Source organism: Musca autumnalis, unplaced genomic scaffold (assembly GCF_047663935.1).
Source record: "Musca autumnalis isolate F117 unplaced genomic scaffold, ASM4766393v1 scaffold_1, whole genome shotgun sequence".
Taxonomy (NCBI): Eukaryota; Metazoa; Arthropoda; class Insecta; order Diptera; family Muscidae; genus Musca; species Musca autumnalis.
This window is the reverse complement of record NW_027411644.1, coordinates 128,089,835-128,108,997: the sequence shown is the minus strand read 5'-3', so window position 1 is coordinate 128,108,997 and position 19,163 is coordinate 128,089,835. Positions and strand designations below refer to the sequence as shown.

The 19,163-nt window shown below is 34.2% G+C and overlaps 1 protein-coding gene across 5 annotated transcripts in view; it reads right to left on the bottom strand.

Annotated features, from left to right (window-relative positions):
- The window catches only part of side-VII (sidestep VII transmembrane protein), a 1,783,907-nt gene extending 1,768,239 nt beyond the window's left edge, over nucleotides 1-15,668 (bottom strand). For 2 of the 5 annotated variants that reach the window (XM_073992696.1, XM_073992713.1), the window contains exon 1: nucleotides 15,277-15,668. In XM_073992696.1, coding sequence (XP_073848797.1) covers nucleotides 15,277-15,346 — 70 coding nt within the window. In that variant the 5' untranslated portion in view covers nucleotides 15,347-15,668. The remainder of the gene's footprint in view (nucleotides 1-15,276) is intronic. The other 3 variants (XM_073992706.1, XM_073992688.1, XM_073992682.1) reach the window with 3 other exon arrangements.
- Nucleotides 15,669-19,163: the final 3,495 nt, after the last annotated feature.

The window sequence follows — 19,163 nt, the reverse complement described above, 5'->3', positions numbered from 1 at the left end:
AGTTACTTGCCCCCGTAAACCAAATGAGCACGCACAAGTTTCTTGGGCCTTTTTGCTTTTTAATGCATATGTTTTATTGCACTCTGTAGTTTTTCCACCACCACAAAAAACAATTGCTACGCATCAAGACCGTTGCTTGTGAGTAATAAGTAAAAGTGTTTGAATTTGCTGCTAGTTTTTCACAGCACAGCACAAGGTCTATGCTGGCGCTGTGAAAGTGACGCAGCATAGCACATAGTCACAGCATCAAAAATAAAAACGAGTGATATTGCTAGCTGTGCTGTTTTCAAAAACAAAATCGAAAACTGTTGCTGTGCTATGCTGCGAACATAAACGTAGCATAGCACAAGGTCTATGCTGTGCTTCTGAAATCTTCACAGCACATAGCATAGCATAGTCATCAAAATCAAAAACGAATGCTGTTGCTATGCTGTGCTGCGAACATAAAAGTAGCATAGCACATGGTCTATGCTGTGCTTCTGAAATCTTCACAGCACATAGCATAGCATAGTCATCAAAATCAAAAACGAATGCTATTGCTATGCTGTTTTCAAAAACAAAAACGAAAACTGTTGCTGTGCTATGCTACGAACATAAAAGTAGCATAGCACATAGCATAGTCATGAAATCGAAAAACGATTGCTGTGCTCTGCTGTGCTGTAAACATTTCTACATAGCATAGCATAATTAATGTTAACCCAGCAAACTCACTAACCCCCATTATTATAAATAAGCTTTCTTTGGTTATAGTTTGGATTTTTCGATCAGATTTTTTTAGCGTTCCGGTTAAAATAATATTAAAATGTGAAAATTATATTTTTAATGTCTTCAAATTCGTTTATTTTGCGTTTTCAAATACATCCAATAGTAAACGAAAACTTATAATAATGGCCCTATGAGTTGTTCAGTGCTGTTTATTGCTTACAAGGTACATAAATGGTACTTTTTTGATCAATTGGATAATAAATGTGGTCTATAGAGTGATTTTCTGAAAATTCGCCATTGGCCCTATAAAATTTTAATTTTAATTTGTATTGGCGAATTTTCACTTTACAGATCACATTTATTGTTCAATCGATGAAAACAGTTTACTAGCTGCTAAACAAGTAATCCCACAAAAATTTTTGAAAATCGGGTCAGATTTTAATTTTGGCTATATAAAGGGCCCATGGAAACTTTGAGGCACCAGTGGCACGTGTTAACATACTCCGATTGAGCTCAAACTCTGTCAATCTTAATTTTTAACAAAACTAAACGTTTTAGGAGGGTGCCGCATAAAAATTGGACATCGATTTTTAAAACCACTCTAGTACATATATTAAAACAGGTACAAGTGGCAATAACATGCATTTAGAAACTCGAAGTTCGCTTCCATAAGCCATAGACGCCAATAGCGAGAATTTTATTAAATTTCATGAAATTAGGCGTTCTTAGATCGAATTCTCCACTACATCAATTTCACGATTTTACTCTACTGTGGAACTTGATCTAGAAACACAAAATGTTATTAAGTTGTTTGATGAAATTCATGCTAGTGTGGTTACCGACTAAATAAATTAGTTTCAAGAAACTATTGTTACTATATTTATACCCCCAGCCTTTAGGCTAAAGAGGGTATTTACACTTTGATACGACCAAAATGTGCCTCATCGAAATAATGGTTTTAGACCCCAAGTATGTTTGTATGATATCCGTTTCAGACAATTTTGAGTAGATCTAGCAATGTCCGTCCGTCTGTCTGTCGGTCTGTCTGGCTGGCTGGTGCGCACGATAAGTCTCGAACGGATCAATCGATTCGTTTTAAATTTTGGGTATCAAAATATTTTGTCCAGATTTGATTTAAGTTCGAAGATGGGCCATATAGGTCCACTCCTTCAGGTACCTCCCCCACAAATGTTCAAAAATTGTCGCAAAATTTGTGCGCACGATAACTCTCGAAGGAAGTAACCGAATTGAACCAAATTTTGCATATGGTAATACTACCTGTAGGCATACATCAGGTTCGAATATGGATTATATCGGGCCACTCCTTCAGGTACCCCCCACACAAAATTTGAAATAAGTGCAGTTTAGTGACACCTCACGAATCGTTATGAATTTTTTTGTAACAGAATGTTCGTGCGGCCTCTTTTACGTCATTGTAATTTTTTTCGAGGGCAAGTCCATAGTTCCCGAGATAATGGCGCATAACCTCAAAAAACGCTGCACTATGTCGCGAGTTCTAATCAGGGTTTCGGAGTCGGAGTCGGAGTCGGAGTCTACGAGTCGGAGTCGAGCAATTTTGCTGGAGTCGGAGTCGGAGTCTGAGTCGAAAAAAATAACTCGACTCCGACTCCGGGCAAAATTTTTTCCAGGTTATAGAAATATAACATTAAATTTGGAACAAGAACAACTTTTTAAATTATTATATTATATTATTTTTTAAAAGGAAGGTATAAGAAAACATATATGCAAACGGTATATTATACCAAGTTAAAGGAAAATTCAGAGGATATTTACTATCTTCTGAAGTGTAGTCTATTCATCCCTATTTTGTTGATCCAATTGAGGTTTTAATTTTTGCAAACAAAAGTAAAGTTCTTTGACAATCGAATTAAGATTGGACCTTTAACTTCTTCCGTCAGAAGTCTTACTGGTATTCTCACAAAGTTCTATTGGTATTCTCATCTTGTTTTTATAAGAAGTTGTCCTTGTCTTCTATTAAAGACGTTGTGGTCTCTATGGGAAATCTTTCTGAATACCCTATGACACAAAATGGAAGTCAAGATCTGGGGGTGGAAAAATTCCTTTTCGGGATGAAAACCCCAAATGAAACCCCCAAAGGATCCCATTGCTGAAATTTCTGAGTTATGACAAAATGAATTTTTTGATTGACCCCCATCTATCATCGGGAAAATAGATTTTTATCTTTCTTTCGAGATATTATTTGATCATTGTTAGATGTCATGTTTTCAGTTAAATAGAATGAGGAACCCTTCTGTCGAATTTGATGTCCTTCTACCTCAGTTCCTTCGATGTCCTTTTTGCTCTTGAACTCAAAATAAAACAAAATGAAATTTTTGACAAAAATGGTCCATCGAAAATTATATGTAGGTATATGCAAGAAATCCATATTGTCACGTTTTCATTGTTCTTTGTCAGTTTTACCCATTACTTTCTCAAAAAATCGTATGTTTATGTATCTCGGTAAAGTTCGCATAATCTATTAACTATATATGAAATTCAGAGGGTTACGCTTCTGAATCAGGGCATCATAAAATCGTTGTTGGTCAACGATAGATTCATCCCGCCATAACTCAGATTTCTGACAAACGGCGAATCTTTCTTTTAGGATTCATTATATACTCAATGAGGGCTTTAGATGTAGACATTCAAATAACCGGATCCGTCCGCCAGGAACAGATATAGTTCATGTGTATCCGAGTTTTCTACACAATCAATAGCTTATACGAAATTCAATAAAATACATAATCATATAGTTTTTCATGAAAAAAGGATCGGGTAAAAGTGATAAATGACAATGAAAATATGACAATATCGATTACTTGTCTTAGTGGACCGACCATACATACAATTTTCGTAGCAACATTTTTGTAGAATATTTTCATGCACGAGATCTCAGTGTGCTAATTTTACAGTTCCAGAAGACATCCATCTGCCTACGTGCTGGGTGGTGTCCACAATATATCTCAAATATTTCAATAAAATTATCCACTCCACACCAAAGTTCAAAATTTCAGAAAAAAGTAGAAAGTATAAATAGCATAGAATATGTGGTCAAATTTTTAAGTCGAGCGGAACAATATTGCCTTAGTATGAGAGTTGGATGGGAACATTTATTTTATTTTGTATGCAGCATATATATATATGACATTTGGTTTATTAGTTTTCGAGCTAGATTTGGCACCGCAAAATGCTTTAATAAAAGCTGGGTTTCGTAGACTGCCTCAAATCTTCGTAATATTTTTCTCTTTCAGATGGAGGAAAAAATCTGCCAAAAAGTTACGTAGTGTTCTCGGAGAAAAATCATAAACATTGCTTTTATTGAGCATTACAACTGGAGTTCTCCTTTTAAGACTAAGCACACTAAGATGTTGGTTTACATCCAGTTTGAAACTTGGTCTTGAATTGCTTATAATTTTTGTTGCATGTACACAGTCCTTATGATTTGTATTTGTATTTGAAGAATTCCGTCCAGAATATACTCGTCCAAAAAAAGGAAAACCGACAGAAACTTTCGTAAGATACGGCCGAAACGATATTGATATGATCGAATGTATTCGAACGAATGTCATTTCTAATGAATATGTAAGGAAAAACTAACACATTAGCTTATATAGGCCAAAATATAGGAAAAAGTTAAAAAATTTTGCACATTTTATTCATTGTTAGTGGTATAGGAATTCACTCTCGGAGTCGACCTGGAGTCGGAGTCGGAGCCGGAGTCGTGAAAAAAATTCGTCTGGAGTCGGAGTCGGAGTCGAGCCAAAAATACCTCGACTCCGAAACCCTGGTTCTAATAAACGGTGGCCAAATATAAAAGGAGTTGGCGTTGTCAGATGAATTTTGGCATAAATACTTATAGTTCACTGACAATGTTGAGACTCAATCGGTCCACTCCTTCGGGTACTTCCCACACAAAATTTCGGTAAAGTTCAGTTTAGGGCCTGTTCAAGAATCGCTTTGATTTTTGTTGTAGCAACTTGTATCCACTGCCCCTCATATAACGGTATAATCTTCATCAGGGCCAAGTCCATACTTCCTGAGAAAAGTCCACAATTTGGTCTTTGTAATATTTTGTGCAAACTAAGTTTAAGTTCGAAGATAAGTCATATCGTTTCACTCCTTCATGTACCTCCCCCACAAAATTTAAAAAATGTTCGGAAAAATTGTGCACACGATAACTCTTGATGGGAGTGACCGATTTGGTTCATACTTTACACATCCTAAAATATCTACCAGATATTGATCAGGTTCGAATATGGACTATATTTGTCCACCCATTCGTGTACCTCCCACACAAAATTTTGGAAAAATTCACTTTAAGACCTGCTCTCGAATCACTTTGATTTTTAATTAAAAGACAATAATAAATAAACACTTTGATTTTTGTTGAAACAACTTGCATTAGCTGTTTCAATAACGACAGTAAAAGTTTTTTCAGGGGCAAGTCCATACTTCTTGAGAAAAGAGCCCGTAAGTTGTAAAAAACCTCTATGGCACCATATGGAAGGCTCGAACCGAATATAGCTATATTATGTTTTTCGCTGGCTAGTGTGATAATCCTATTAATACTTTTGTCGGTGCATACGGCCAACATTTTGAAACCCCCCCTAAATACATAAGTTTTTTTTTTTTTTTTTTTTTGGGGAAAAAAGGTATGTCTATCCATACAGGATGAGGGTATATCTCTGTCGGCAAGGCCGACTGATACTTTTTTACTTGTTTTATAATATTTTGTGTCAAATTTGTTATATTATAGCGGTCTATCGAAATGTTTTTATATTTGTCCTAAGAATAGTTTTAGAACGATCAATTATTCAATATTTTTTTTGAAATTTTGTTATCTATAACAACAATTATTTAGTTGCAGAACATACAGGAATGTTTGGGCTTTTTACAGTAGACCAATAATATAATCAGCAAATAGTCATGGGGTTTCTTTCCTTATTTCTCAAATTTTTCATTCAGGTAAAGAGATTCGTAACAATTTGACATAAGAGATTTTTTGGTACTTTAAAAAATTATATATTACTGTTTTGTCAATTAACAGACATAGTAGTGTGTTAAAAATATCGAAATGTGCATTTAGTCATGGTTTCACAGGTCAATAGCAAATTCTGTTACATTTAAAATACATACATACTTCTTTGCCATCAAACATTTTTCTGGGTTATGTTTGATGCTATGCTGTTGACTTTGTTCATAGCACAGTACAGCAATAGTTTTCGTTTTTGTTTTCTTGACTGCGGCTGTTTACTATGCTGTTAAAATGTCTGCAGCACAGCATAGCAACAGCATTCGTTTTTGATTTTGATGACTATGCTATGCTATGTGCTGTGAAAATTTCAGAAGCACAGCATAGACCATGTGCTATGCTACTTTTATGTTCGCAGCACAGCATAGCAACAGCATTTGTTTTTGATTTTGATGACTATGCTATACTATGTGCTGTGAAAATTTCAGAAGCACAGCATAGACCATGTGCTATGCTACTTTTATGTTCGCAGCACAGCATAGCAACAGCATTCGTTTTTGATTTTGATGACTATGCTATGCTATGTGCTGTGAAGATTTCAGAAGCACAGCATAGACCATGTGCTGTGCTACTTTTATGTTCGCAGCATAACACAGCAACAGTTTTCGATTTTGTTTTTGAAAACAGCACAGCATAGCAATAGCATATTTTAAGTGATTTCAGTGCTGTGCTGGTAGCAAATTCAAACACTGAGTAAAACAAGTGTCCATCGCATACGCAATCGTAGAAGCACACACACAACACTACAAAAAATAAACAATTGTAATTTTATTTGTTGTTGTTTCGTTTGTGTGTGCTTTTCTTTATTCTTCTAACGTTTGAAAATCAGTATTAGAAAATGATCTTTGCTCTCACTCTCTCGGAGAACATAAGACAATCGGTTGAGTTACAAGCAGGGTTTCGGAGTCGAGGTATTTTTGGCTCGACTCCGACTCCAGACGAATTTTTTTCACGACTCCGACTCCGGGAGTGAATTCCTATACCACTAAAAATTAATAAAATGTGCACACATTTTTAACTTTTTCCTATATTTTGACCTTTATAGGCTAATGTGGAAAGGGCATTCGTTCGAATACATTCGAACATATCAATATTGTTTCTGCCGAATCTTACATTGAAAATAGCAAATTTAGAAATTTTTTTTTGAAAATTTTGCCTTTTTAGGCCAAGATCATTTTTAGTATTAATTTTTAATTTAATTTTTTTTAATGATCAATAATGCATCTGAAGAAGGAAAACCGACGACTCGAAAGTTTTTGTCGGTTTTCCTTTTTGCACGAGTATATTCTGGACGGAATTCTTCTGCGTAAGAAAATCTTTAAGCTTTCAAAATATGTGAAAATGAAGGGGCAATACAAATCATAAGGACTACATGCAATAAAAATTATAAGAAATTCAAACTGGATGTAACCCAACATTTTAGTGCGCTTAGCTTTAAAATGAGAACCCCAAGTTGTAAAGCTCAAGAAAAGCCATTTTTCATGATTTTTTTCCGAGAAAACTACGTAACTTTTTGCGTGATTTTTTTCTTCATCTGAAAGCGAAAAATATTACGAAGTTTTGAGACCGTCTACGAAACCCTGTTTTTATTAAAGCATTTTGCGGTGCCAACCAACTCTACCTCGAAAACTGATAAGATAATTGTAATATATTTTGGTGGCCGATTTCGAGAAAAACACAGCTTATTTGCTGCATACAAAATAAAATAAATTGTTCCCATCCAACGCTTATACTATGGCAATATTGTTCCGATAGCATATGCTATGCTATTTATACTAAAATTCAGCGCTCACATTTTGAACTTTGGTGTAAAGTGGATAATTTTATTGAAATATTTGAGACTAGCAAAATGCCCGCTACTTCGTATGCGGAAAGCATATAAAAAAACAAATAAACAATATATAATATGGAAATGACAAACACTGAAAATTTGGTCGCACTAATACCAATTTTAATCAATATTTATTTTTATCTTAGTACTGTACGTACCCTTTAAGTTCGATTTTCAAAAAGATCAGCCGTATCTCACCCTTACACATTAACAGCGAGATCAACGTTGCACACCAATACACACCCTAACTCCAAAAAATAAAAATTCCAGCACTGTCCCTACACCCAAAAACAAATTGAGTACCATTAAATAATTTTCGTATACTTATGGTACGTATTTCGACGATATATCTCATCCATACACAGACATTAATACAAAATAATTACAGTAAATTCCATAATAATTACAGTATTTCCAAATCTCAAGATTCCAGCTGTATCCGTTCGTCCAATTCCAAATTGTACCAAACTTAGTATCAAGTCAAACTCTTCGTATCCATAAGTAAGATTTTCCAGAACTACCTCAATACTTCACTTTAGTAGTAATCTTACTTCCAAATTTCAGGATTCAAACTCTATCCGTTAAACCAAATTAAAATTGTACAAAATTTAGAACAATTTAGAATTGTCGTACCAATTTTCAAAACTTCCTCAACGCAACAGGGCTACAATAATCATACTTTCAAATTGCAGGATTCCACCGCTATCCGTTCACCTACATACAAATTGTATTAAATTTAGTACCATAAGTTTGCTTTTTCAAAACAACCAGAATCCTACTCTTCGACTGTAATCGTAATTCCAAATTTCAGGATTCCAGCTCTATTAATTCACCAGAATCCAAAGTGTATCAAATTTAGTACCATTTCATTCCCAAACAAAATTTTCAGGATTCCAGGTCTACACGTTCACCCAAATCTATATTGTCCCATATTTAGTACTTCTCGTACCCATACGTACGACTTTTCAAAATTTCCTCAATACTACACTCCTACAGTAATCTTAATTCCAACACTATCCGTTTACTAAAATTCAAATTGTACCAAATTTAGTGGTTTTCGTACCCATAAGTACGAATTTCCAAACTACCTCAATTCTACTGTCCGGCAGTAATCTTAGTTCCGTTCATCCAAATCCAAATTGTACCAAATTTAGTACCATTTAGTACTTTTCGTACCCAAAGGTACGAATTTCCAAAACTATCTCAATCCTACACCCCTACAGTAATCTTAATTCAAAACTTTAGGATTCCATCTCTATCCGTTCACCCAAATCCAAATTTATTACTGCTCGTAATCATAAAAACGAACTTCCAAAACCATATCCTTATTTCAACGCCATTTCCCAACCTTGATTCCCATACCAAATTTGAAGCTTCTAGCTTTATCCATTAAAAATATGCAATTGGTACCAAATTTAGAAACTTTTAGTACTTTTCGTACACTTATAGGTCGAGTTTCTAAATACCCTTTGGTACATCTGCCTAACTCTCCACCAATGACCACTCGTTCAAAATTTCAGAATTCTAGCTCTTCGCGTTTGCCTAATACAATGGATTCCATATTTAGTACACTTTAGCACTTTTCGTACCCATAAGTACGAATTTTCAAAACTTCCTCAATTCTACACCCACCAGTAATCTCAATTCCAAATTTCGAGATTCCAACTATATCCGTTCACCCAAATCCCCATTGTCCCAAATTTAGTACTTCTCATTAACATAAGTAAGAATTTCCAAAACTTCCCCAGTCCTACACTCCAACAGTAATATCAATTCCAAATTTCAGGAATCCAGCTCTATCCGTTCACCCAAATCCAAATTGTACTAAATTTAGTACCATTTAGTACTTTTCGTACACTCAAGTTTCCAAAAACCCTTTGGTGCATATTTCTTACTCTTCATCAGTGATCCTCAGTCCAAATTTGAGGAATCAAACTCTATCCGTTCACCCAAATCGAAACTTTACCAAATTTAGTGCTATTTAGTATTTTTCGTACCCTATGTACGAATTTCCAAAACTTCCACAATACTAAACTCCACCAGTAATCTCAGTTCTAAATTTCGAGATTCCAGAGCTATCCGTTCACCCAAATACCCATTATACAAAATTTAGTTCCATTTAGTACTTTCAGTACACATAAGTACTAATTTCCAAAACCACCCTCATATCTCAATCCTACACTTCAACAGTAATATTAATTCCAAATTTCAGGTTTCCAGCTCTTTCCTTTCACCCAAATCTAAATTGTACTAAATTTAGTACCTTTTAGTACTATTCGTACACATAAATACGAATTTCCAAAATTTCCCCAATCCTATGCTCCAACAATAATCTCAATTTCAAATTTCAGGATTCGAGCTCTGTCCGTTCACTCGAATCCCTATTGTACCAAATTTAGTACTTTTCGAACACATAAGTGCGAATTTCCAAAACCACCCTCATATCTCAGTCCTACACTTCACAGTAATCTTAATTCCAAATTTCAGGTTTCCAGCTACATACATACGTTCACCCAAATCCAAATTGCACTAAATTTAGTACCATTTAGTACTTTTCGTACCCATAAGTACGAATTTTCAAAACTACCTCAATCCTACACCCCACCAGTAATCTCAATTCCAAATTTCGAGATTCCAGCTTTTATCCGTTCACCCAAATCCATATTGTATCAAATTTAGTACCATTTAGTACTTTTCATACACATAAGTACGAATTTCCAAAAGTTCTTCAATCCTACACTCCAACAGTAATCTCAATTCCAAATATCAGGATTCCAGCTCTATCCGTTCACCCAAATCCCTATTGTACCAAATTTAGTACTATTTATTACTTTTCGTACACATAAGTACTAATTTCCAAAACTACCCTCATATCTCAATCCTACACTTCAACAGTAATATTAATTCCAAATTTCAGGTTTCCAGCTCTATCCGTTCATTCAAATCCAAATTGTACTAAATTTAGTACCATTTAGTACTTTTCGTACCCATAAGTACGAATTTTCAAAACTACCTCAATCCTACACCCCACCTGTAATCTCAATTCCAAATATCGAGATTCCAGATATTATCCGTTCACCCAAATCCCCATTGTATCAAATTTAGTACCATTTAGTACTTTTCATACACATAAGCACGAATTTCCAAAACTATCCTCATATCTCAATCCTACACTACAACAGTAACCTTAATTCCAAATTTCAGGTTTCCAGCTTTTTACGTTCACCAAATCTAAATTGTACTAAATTTAGTACCATTTAATACTTTTCGTACACATGATTGGTAATTTTCCAAACCATTTCCTTTTAGAAGCACCACTTCCCAACCTTGATTTCCATACCAAATTCCTATATTCCTGGGGCCTATTATTGATTTCATTAATTAGTTATCGATTTCTTTAAATTACAGATTTTGAAATTGAATAGTTATGACTGTACATCTCCATATACGATAAAATTCTTAACTGCAAATAAATAGTGGTAGTATGCACAATTTTATTGCACTTTCATTGATTTGCAAACATTTAGTTATTCACGACATCTGTTGCAATGGAAGATAACAAATGTCTTGTCTTTCTATTATTTAGTGGTTTACGGTAAAATAAGTGCGCCTAGAAGTAAACTACAAAATTTTAAATTATGTGTGATCGTTTACGGTATCATGAAGTTATAGCATTGTTAATTTGACACATGTCTTGCAGAGGGCCAACTAAGTGCATAAGTACGTAATAATAATGAAAAATAAGGATTTTTGTTGTTGTTATTTTTTGTGGTTCCAGGACGAATTTTCTAAAACCCGGCCTTATCTCGCACATTTGCATCAAGAGTGACCCACTGGTAAAATTTCAAGCTCCTAGCTTTAGCCGTTTTGGCTGGGCGTTGATGATGAGTCAGTCAGTCAGTCAGTCAGTCAATCACTTATCACCAAGCTCATTTATATATATAGATAGGCAGACAGATGTTTTCTGGAACTGAAAAATTAGCACACGAAAAAATTAGCATGAAAATATTCAACAAAAATGTTGCTAGGAAAATTTGATGTAGGGTCGGTCCACTAAGACAAGAAATCGATATTGTCATGTTTCCATTGTCCTTTATCACTTTTACGCGATCCTCCCTCATGAAAACTGTATGATTATGTATTTCATTGAATTTCGTATATGCTATTGATTGCGTAGAAAACTCGGATACATATGAACTATGTCTGTTCCTGGCGGACATATCCGGTTATTTGAATGTCTACATCTAATGCCCTTATGAGTACATAAAGAATCCTAGAAGAAAGATTCGCCGTTTGTCAGATTTCTGAGATATGGCGGGATGAATCTGTCGTTGACAAACAACGATTTTAATCTGAATTTCATATATAGTTAATAGATTATGCGAAATTTACCGAAATACATAAGGACCACAATGTCTTTAATATAGGACAGGGATGATTTCTCATAAAAAACAGGATGAGAATACCAATAGACCTTTGTGAGAAGACCAGTAAGACTTCTGACGAAAGAGGTTAAAGGTCCAATCTTAATTTTATTGTCGTAGAACTTTACTTTTGTTTGCAAAAATGTAAAGAATAATTTGGATCAACAAAATAGGGATGAATAGACTACACTTCAGAGGATAGTAAATATCCTGTGAATTGTCCTTTAAATTATTATAAAATACCGTTTGCATATAAGTTTTCTTATAATTTTCTTTAAAAATAAATAATGATTTAAAAAAAATGTTCCTGTTCCAAATTTAATCTTATGTTTCTATAACGTGGAAAAAATTTTGCCCGGAGTCGGAGTCGAGTTATTTTTTCCGACTCAGACTCCGACTCCAGCAAAATTGCTCGACTCCGACTCGTAGACTCCGACTCCGAAACCCTGGTTACAAGGGTTGAAAACAACACTTGGTGTGCGATGAGCAACAAAGTAAAACAGAAAATGTTATTGAGTATACAAAACTACTTGGCACAGCATACCCAAGTGTCTAAAAATATCCATTTTTGAATAACTTATTTTTTGAGTGGCTAGCCACACTCTTACATATTTTGAGAGTGGCAAACAACACTTGTATTTATTTTTTAGGGTAGCAAGCTGCACATACACTTGTGTTTTAGCATGTAGCTCGTGAGTATCAAAATCTTACTTACGCATTTCTCTGTTTTAAACATAAAGTGGAAAATTGCGAATAAATAAACGATATTTTTGCGTTATTGTATTGAGAAAGTCAGTTTTGTAACAATATGTCTTTTTACGTGATAATGCTGTCTTTTTACACAAAAGTTCAGTAAAAGAGAGCGAAATGAGAAAATAATTTTGACAGTTGTTTGCTGAGAACGTGCTAAAGGTTGCTAGAAGGATATTTCCCAGTAATATTTAGCAAGTTCGATCAGCTGATTTTTAATCACCTGTTGATGGTCAATTGTTCAATGTTTGTTTGATTTTTGTCGAAAAATACTTCAGACATTGAGATTCCGTCATTTATTAATTATTTTATTAATTTATTATACCCCAACGTTAAATGGAGGGAGTAATTACATTTGTCATTCCGTTTGAACACATCGAAATATTCATCGGAGACCCTATATTCTTCATCAGGGTAAAATTCTAAGTCGATATAACCATCCGTCCGTCTGTTGAAAACTATATACAGCTCGCAATTTTCAAGATAGAGATTTGTAATTTGGTACAGAAGTTTCTATTACTATATCGGTCCACATTTCGATATAGGCATAGAACGGTACCACCCGATTATTGGTATTTTGAATCTTTTAGCCTCATTACACCAAAATGACTTAAATTTGGTACTTAGTCTTCGTTGGGGGTATAAAACTTCCCCCCAGAAATGGGTCCACGCCTTCATTTCGGTATTTTGAAGGTTGTGGCTACAATAATCCACCGAAATGGCTGAAATTTGGTATTTGGTCTTCATTTGGGATATTAAACGTTCCATATATACTTTTTTGGTATATGTTCACGCCTTTATATAGCCCCCATAGAACGTACCTCCCGATTGTGACGTCAATATCACACAGAAAAACTGAAATTTGTTATTTAGTCTTCCATGGGGTTATAAAATATTTCAGAAGAGAATTATCAGTATAGGTCTTCGGGTTCCTATATCCTCCCGCATAAAAGCGTACCTCTTGATTTTCGGTATTTTTAAGGTTTAACCGAAATATCGGAAATTTGGTATTTAGTCTTCTTTGAGTCTAAAAAATTTTAAGCCAAAAATTTGTAGGTATAGAACTACATTTTGATATAGCCCCCCATGGAACGGTTCTTCCGAATTTCGATATTTTGAAGTTTAGACACATTGTTTTACCGAACTTGCTGAAATTTGGTATTTAGTCTTCTTCATTTTTTTATTTATTTTTCTTAAAACTGTTGAACTTTTTCATAGCTTTCGATTTAGTTTTTCTTTCGTATATTGGCGCCAATGTTTTTGGTTTGGTATTCAGATTTTATTTTGCAAGTTGTTGTATTTTTACTTTTGTCTATGAAAGTGTAAAATCTTTCTTATAGTACGTTTATATATAACCGGATTTAACAAACCCACTGGGTTTTAAATGTCAATTCCATTGACTATGCGTCAAACAAATCCTCATAAGGAAAGTTAACCCGACATAAACCTATAATATAAACAGCCTATTACTCTCTAAAAAGAAGTTTCTGAGTAAATCTAACTGAAAAAGTAAAAAGACACAACTAATAGTTTCGGGCTTCTTGTCGACATTTCCCAACTGCTGCAACGTCAAGTTCTATTTGCTGCACCAACTATAATAATCACGGGTCAACATTCGATGCGAATGTTATTGATTAAACAATATACAATATGTCGAAACAGCAGTGATTTGACAACACATTGAATCCTTGGTAATCAATGATAAAAGCACTAATAGGTTTTTGTTTTCGAATACACTCCTCCGAATTTGTTATACAAAAAAATTATCCCCAATTATTTTTTAGAATAGTAGTATAACGGCTCTGTTAATTTCTAAAACCGCATAACTGCACTTGCAAATAAGTCCAATTATTCAATGTTTTCCTCCAATGGCTAATATGTTGACATGCTTGTTACAGCAACAAAGCAAAGTATCTGTCAGAACTAAACGATGTTTGCGTTTGTTATATGGGATGGCCAGTTTATTTATTTTCCCGTATTATTTATTTGCCTAGTATTGTTAGTTCAATGGCTAAAATGTGAACTTATATATGTTTAATATTTCTTGTAATGTAATGCGTTTTTTTCACTTTGGCATTTGGATCGTAACCAATTTTACACTTCATAATACCCGCAGATATGAGAAGAAATCGTGAAATGTTCGTACTTTGTGAGGTTCAAATGTCTTATTTAAATGAAGTAAAAACAGAATGTAAACATAATATGAATGTTACAAACGCTAGTTAGTGTCATCAGTTAACCAACACCGTAATAAATGAAACACGTTTGATACTGAAGAATAATATAACTTCGGCTCAACTTTCCTCCTACATGATTAATCTAATGGTGTGAGATAAAAATAAATCATACCTTCAACAACAACTTTGAAAGCATGAAACAAAATTGGAAAAAAGTTTTTCGAAAGATACTGCACTGATATAATAATGTTTGTGAACCTATCGTAAATATGCTATAGGTATGTATATTATGTTAATATGCTCATAGCAGCAAAGGTTTTCCTATTTAATACTGACCATCTTTAGTTCCATGTATAAAACAGAAACAAATTGTTGCAAATATGTATGTATGCAGGAGAAACGCCATTTTTTACTTTTATCCGTTGCCTTTGCTTTAAATACAATTGAATAGCGCTTTATAATAGCAGTTGCTATTTTATTTCAGTATTGTTTTCAGCAAATGATGTGTTAGACACTTATTTTCAATTCATTAATTCCCTGCGCAAAATAGGAAATGTACTTAGGAGATTCTGCTATTAACTACTATTATTACATTCGGATTAATGCATCAGTACCTATATTTTAAACAAATTATTACAAGCCGACAATGTACGCGAAATTTTTCCGGTTCCGTAAAACTAGTAGTTATTGAAATACATGACATTTGAAGCAATTCTCTACGTCATAATAATGCCCAGTCATGCGCATTTGTTCATACATACAGTGACTCCCACAACTAACCAAAAATATGCAGTATATTTTGATGAAATTTTAGTGAATATGATTTACATTAATATTTTATACTAGCAAAATGCCCGCTACTTCGTATGCGGAAAGGATATAAAAAAAAAACAAATAAACAATATATAATATGGAAATGACAAACACTGAAAATTTGGTCGCACTAATACCAATTTTAATCAATATTTATTTTTATCTTAGTACTGTACGTACCCCTTAAGTTCGTTTTTAAAAAAGATCAGCCGTATCTCACCCTTACACATTAACAGCGAGATCAACATTGCACACCAACACACCCTAACTCCAAAAAATAAAAATTCCAGCACTGTCCCTACATCCAAAAACAAATTGAGTACCATTAAGTAATTTTCGTATACTTATGGTACGTATTTCGACGACATATCTCAGCCATACACGGACATTAATACAAAATAATTACAGTAAATTCCATAATAATTACAGTAATTCCAAATCTCAAGATTCCAGCTGTATCCGTTCGTCCAATTCCAAATTGTACCAAACTTAGTATCAAGTCGAACTCTTCGTACCCATAAGAAAGATTTTCCAAAACTACCTCAATCCTTCACTTTAGTAGTAATCTTACTTCCAAATTTCAGGATTCAAACTCTATCCGTTAAACCAAATTAAAATTGTACTCAATTTAGAACAATTTAGAATTTTCGTACCAATTTTCAAAACTTCCTCAACGCAACAGGGCTACAAAAATCATACTTTCAAATTGCAGGATTCCACCGCTATCCGTTCACCTACATACAAATTGTACTAAATTTAGTACCATTTAGTGCTTTTCGTAACCATAAGTTTGCTTTTTCAAAACAACCTGAATCCTACTCTTCGACTGTAATCGTAATTCCAAATTTCAGGATTCCAGCTCTATTAATTCACCCGAATCCAAATTGTATCAACTTTAGTACCATTTCTTTCCCAAACAAAAATTTCAGGATTCCAGCTCTACCCGTTCACCCAAATCCACATTGTACCATATTTAGTACCATTTAGTACTTCTCGTACGCACACGTACGACTTTTAAAAATTTCCTCAATACTACACTCCTACAGTAATCTTAATTCCTAATTCCAACACTATCCGTTTACTAAAATTCAAATTGTACCGAATTTAGTGCTTTCTGTACCCATAAGTACGAATTTCCAAAACTACCTCAATTCTACTGTCCGACAGTAATCTTAGTTCCAAATTTCAGAATTCCAGCTTTATCCGTTCATCCAAATCCAAATTGTACCAAATTTAGTACCATTTAGTACTTTTCGTACTCAAAGGTACGAATTTCTAAAACTATCTCAATCCTACACCCCTACAGTAATCTTAATTCAAAACTTTAGGATTCCAGCTCTATCCGTTCACCCAAATCCAAATTTAGTACTGCTCGTAATCATAAATACGAACTTCCAAAACCATTTCCTTATTTCAACGCCATTTCCCAACCTTGATACTTAAAATTCAGGATTCCAGTTCTATCCGTTCACCCAAATCCAAATTGTAATAAATTTAGTACCATTTAGTACTTTTCGTACACATAAATACGAATTTCCAAAATTTCCCCAATCCTATGATCCAACAGTAATCTCAATTTCAAATTTCAGGATTCCAGCTCTGTCCGTTCACTCGAATCCCTATTGTATCAAATTTAGTACTTTTCGAACACATAAGTACGAATTTCCAAAACCACCCTCATATCTCAGTCCTACACTTCACAGTAATCTTAATTCCAAATTTCAGGTTTCCAGCTACATACATACGTTCACCCAAATCCAAATTGTACTAAATTTAGTACCATTTAGTACTTTTCGTACCCATAAGTACGAATTTTCAAAACTACCTCAATTCTACACCCCACCAGTAATCTCAATTCCAAATTTCGAGATTCCAACTATATCCGTTCACCCAAATCCCCATTGTCCCAAATTTAGTACCATTTAGTACTTTTCATTCACATAAGTAAGAATTTCCAAAACTTCCCCAGTCCTACACTCCAACAGTAATATCAATTCCAAATTTCAGGAATCCAGCTCTATCCGTTCACTCAAATCCAAATTGTGCTAAATTTAGTACCAATTATTACTTTTCGTACACTCAAGTTTCCAAAAACCCTTTGGTGCATCTTTCTTACTCTTCATCAGTGATCCTCAGTCCAAATTTGAGGAATCAAGCCCTATCCGTTCACCCAAATCGAAACTGTACCAAATTTAGTGCTATTTAGTATTTTTCGTACCCTATGTACGAATTTCCAAAACATCCACAATATTAAACTCCACCAGTAATCTCAGTTCCAAATTTAGAGATTCCAGCGCTATCCGTTCACCCAAATCCCCATTATACAAAATTTAGTTCCATTTAGTACTTTCCGTACACATAAGTACTAATTTCCAAAACCACCTTCATATCTCAATCCTACACTTCAACAGTAATATTAATTCCAAATTTCAGGTTTCCAGCTCTATCCGTTCATTCAAATCCAAATTGTACTAAATTTAGCACCATTTAGTACTTTTCGTACCCATAAGTACGAATTTTCAAAACTACCTCAATCCTACACCCCACCAGTAATCTCAATTCCAAATTTCGAGATTCCAGCTATTATCCGTTCACCCAAATCCCCATTGTATCAAATTTAGTACCATTTAGTACTTTTCATACACATAAGTACGAATTTCCAAAAGTTCTTCAATCCTACACTCCAACAGTAATCTCAATTCCAAATATCAGGATTCCAGCTCTATCCGTTCACCCAAATCCCTATTGTACCAAATTTAGTACTTTTCGTACACATAAGCACGAATTTCCACAACTACCCTCATATCTCAATCCTACACTACAACAGTAACCTTAATTCCAAATTTCAGGTTTCCAGCTCTTTACGTTCACCCAAATCTAAATTGTACTAAATTTAGTACTTTTCGTACACATGATTGGTAATTTTCCAAACCATTTCCTTTTAGAAGCACCACTTCCCAACCTTGATTTCCATACCAAATTCCTATATTCCTGGGGCCTATTATTGATTTCATTCAAATTACAGATTTTGAAATTGAAAATTGAATAGTTATGACTGTACATCTCCATATACGATAAAATTCTTAATTGCAAATAAATCGTGGTAATATGCACAATTCTATTGCACTTTCATTGATTTGCAAACATTTAGTTATTACCAAAAAGTCAGGTCCATACAGTTTTTAGTTGTTGTTATTTCTGGCCGATTTCTGAATTTATTCCCCTAATGTTGTCTTCAACAGCAACTCATTTGTTCATTTGCGTAATTGATGTTTATACACCATTAGCACCAACTGCGACATCTGTTGCAATGGAAGATAACAAATGTCTTGTCTTTCTATTATTTAGTGGTTTACGATAAAATAAGTGCGCCTAGAAGTAAACTACAAAATTTGAAATTATGTGTGATC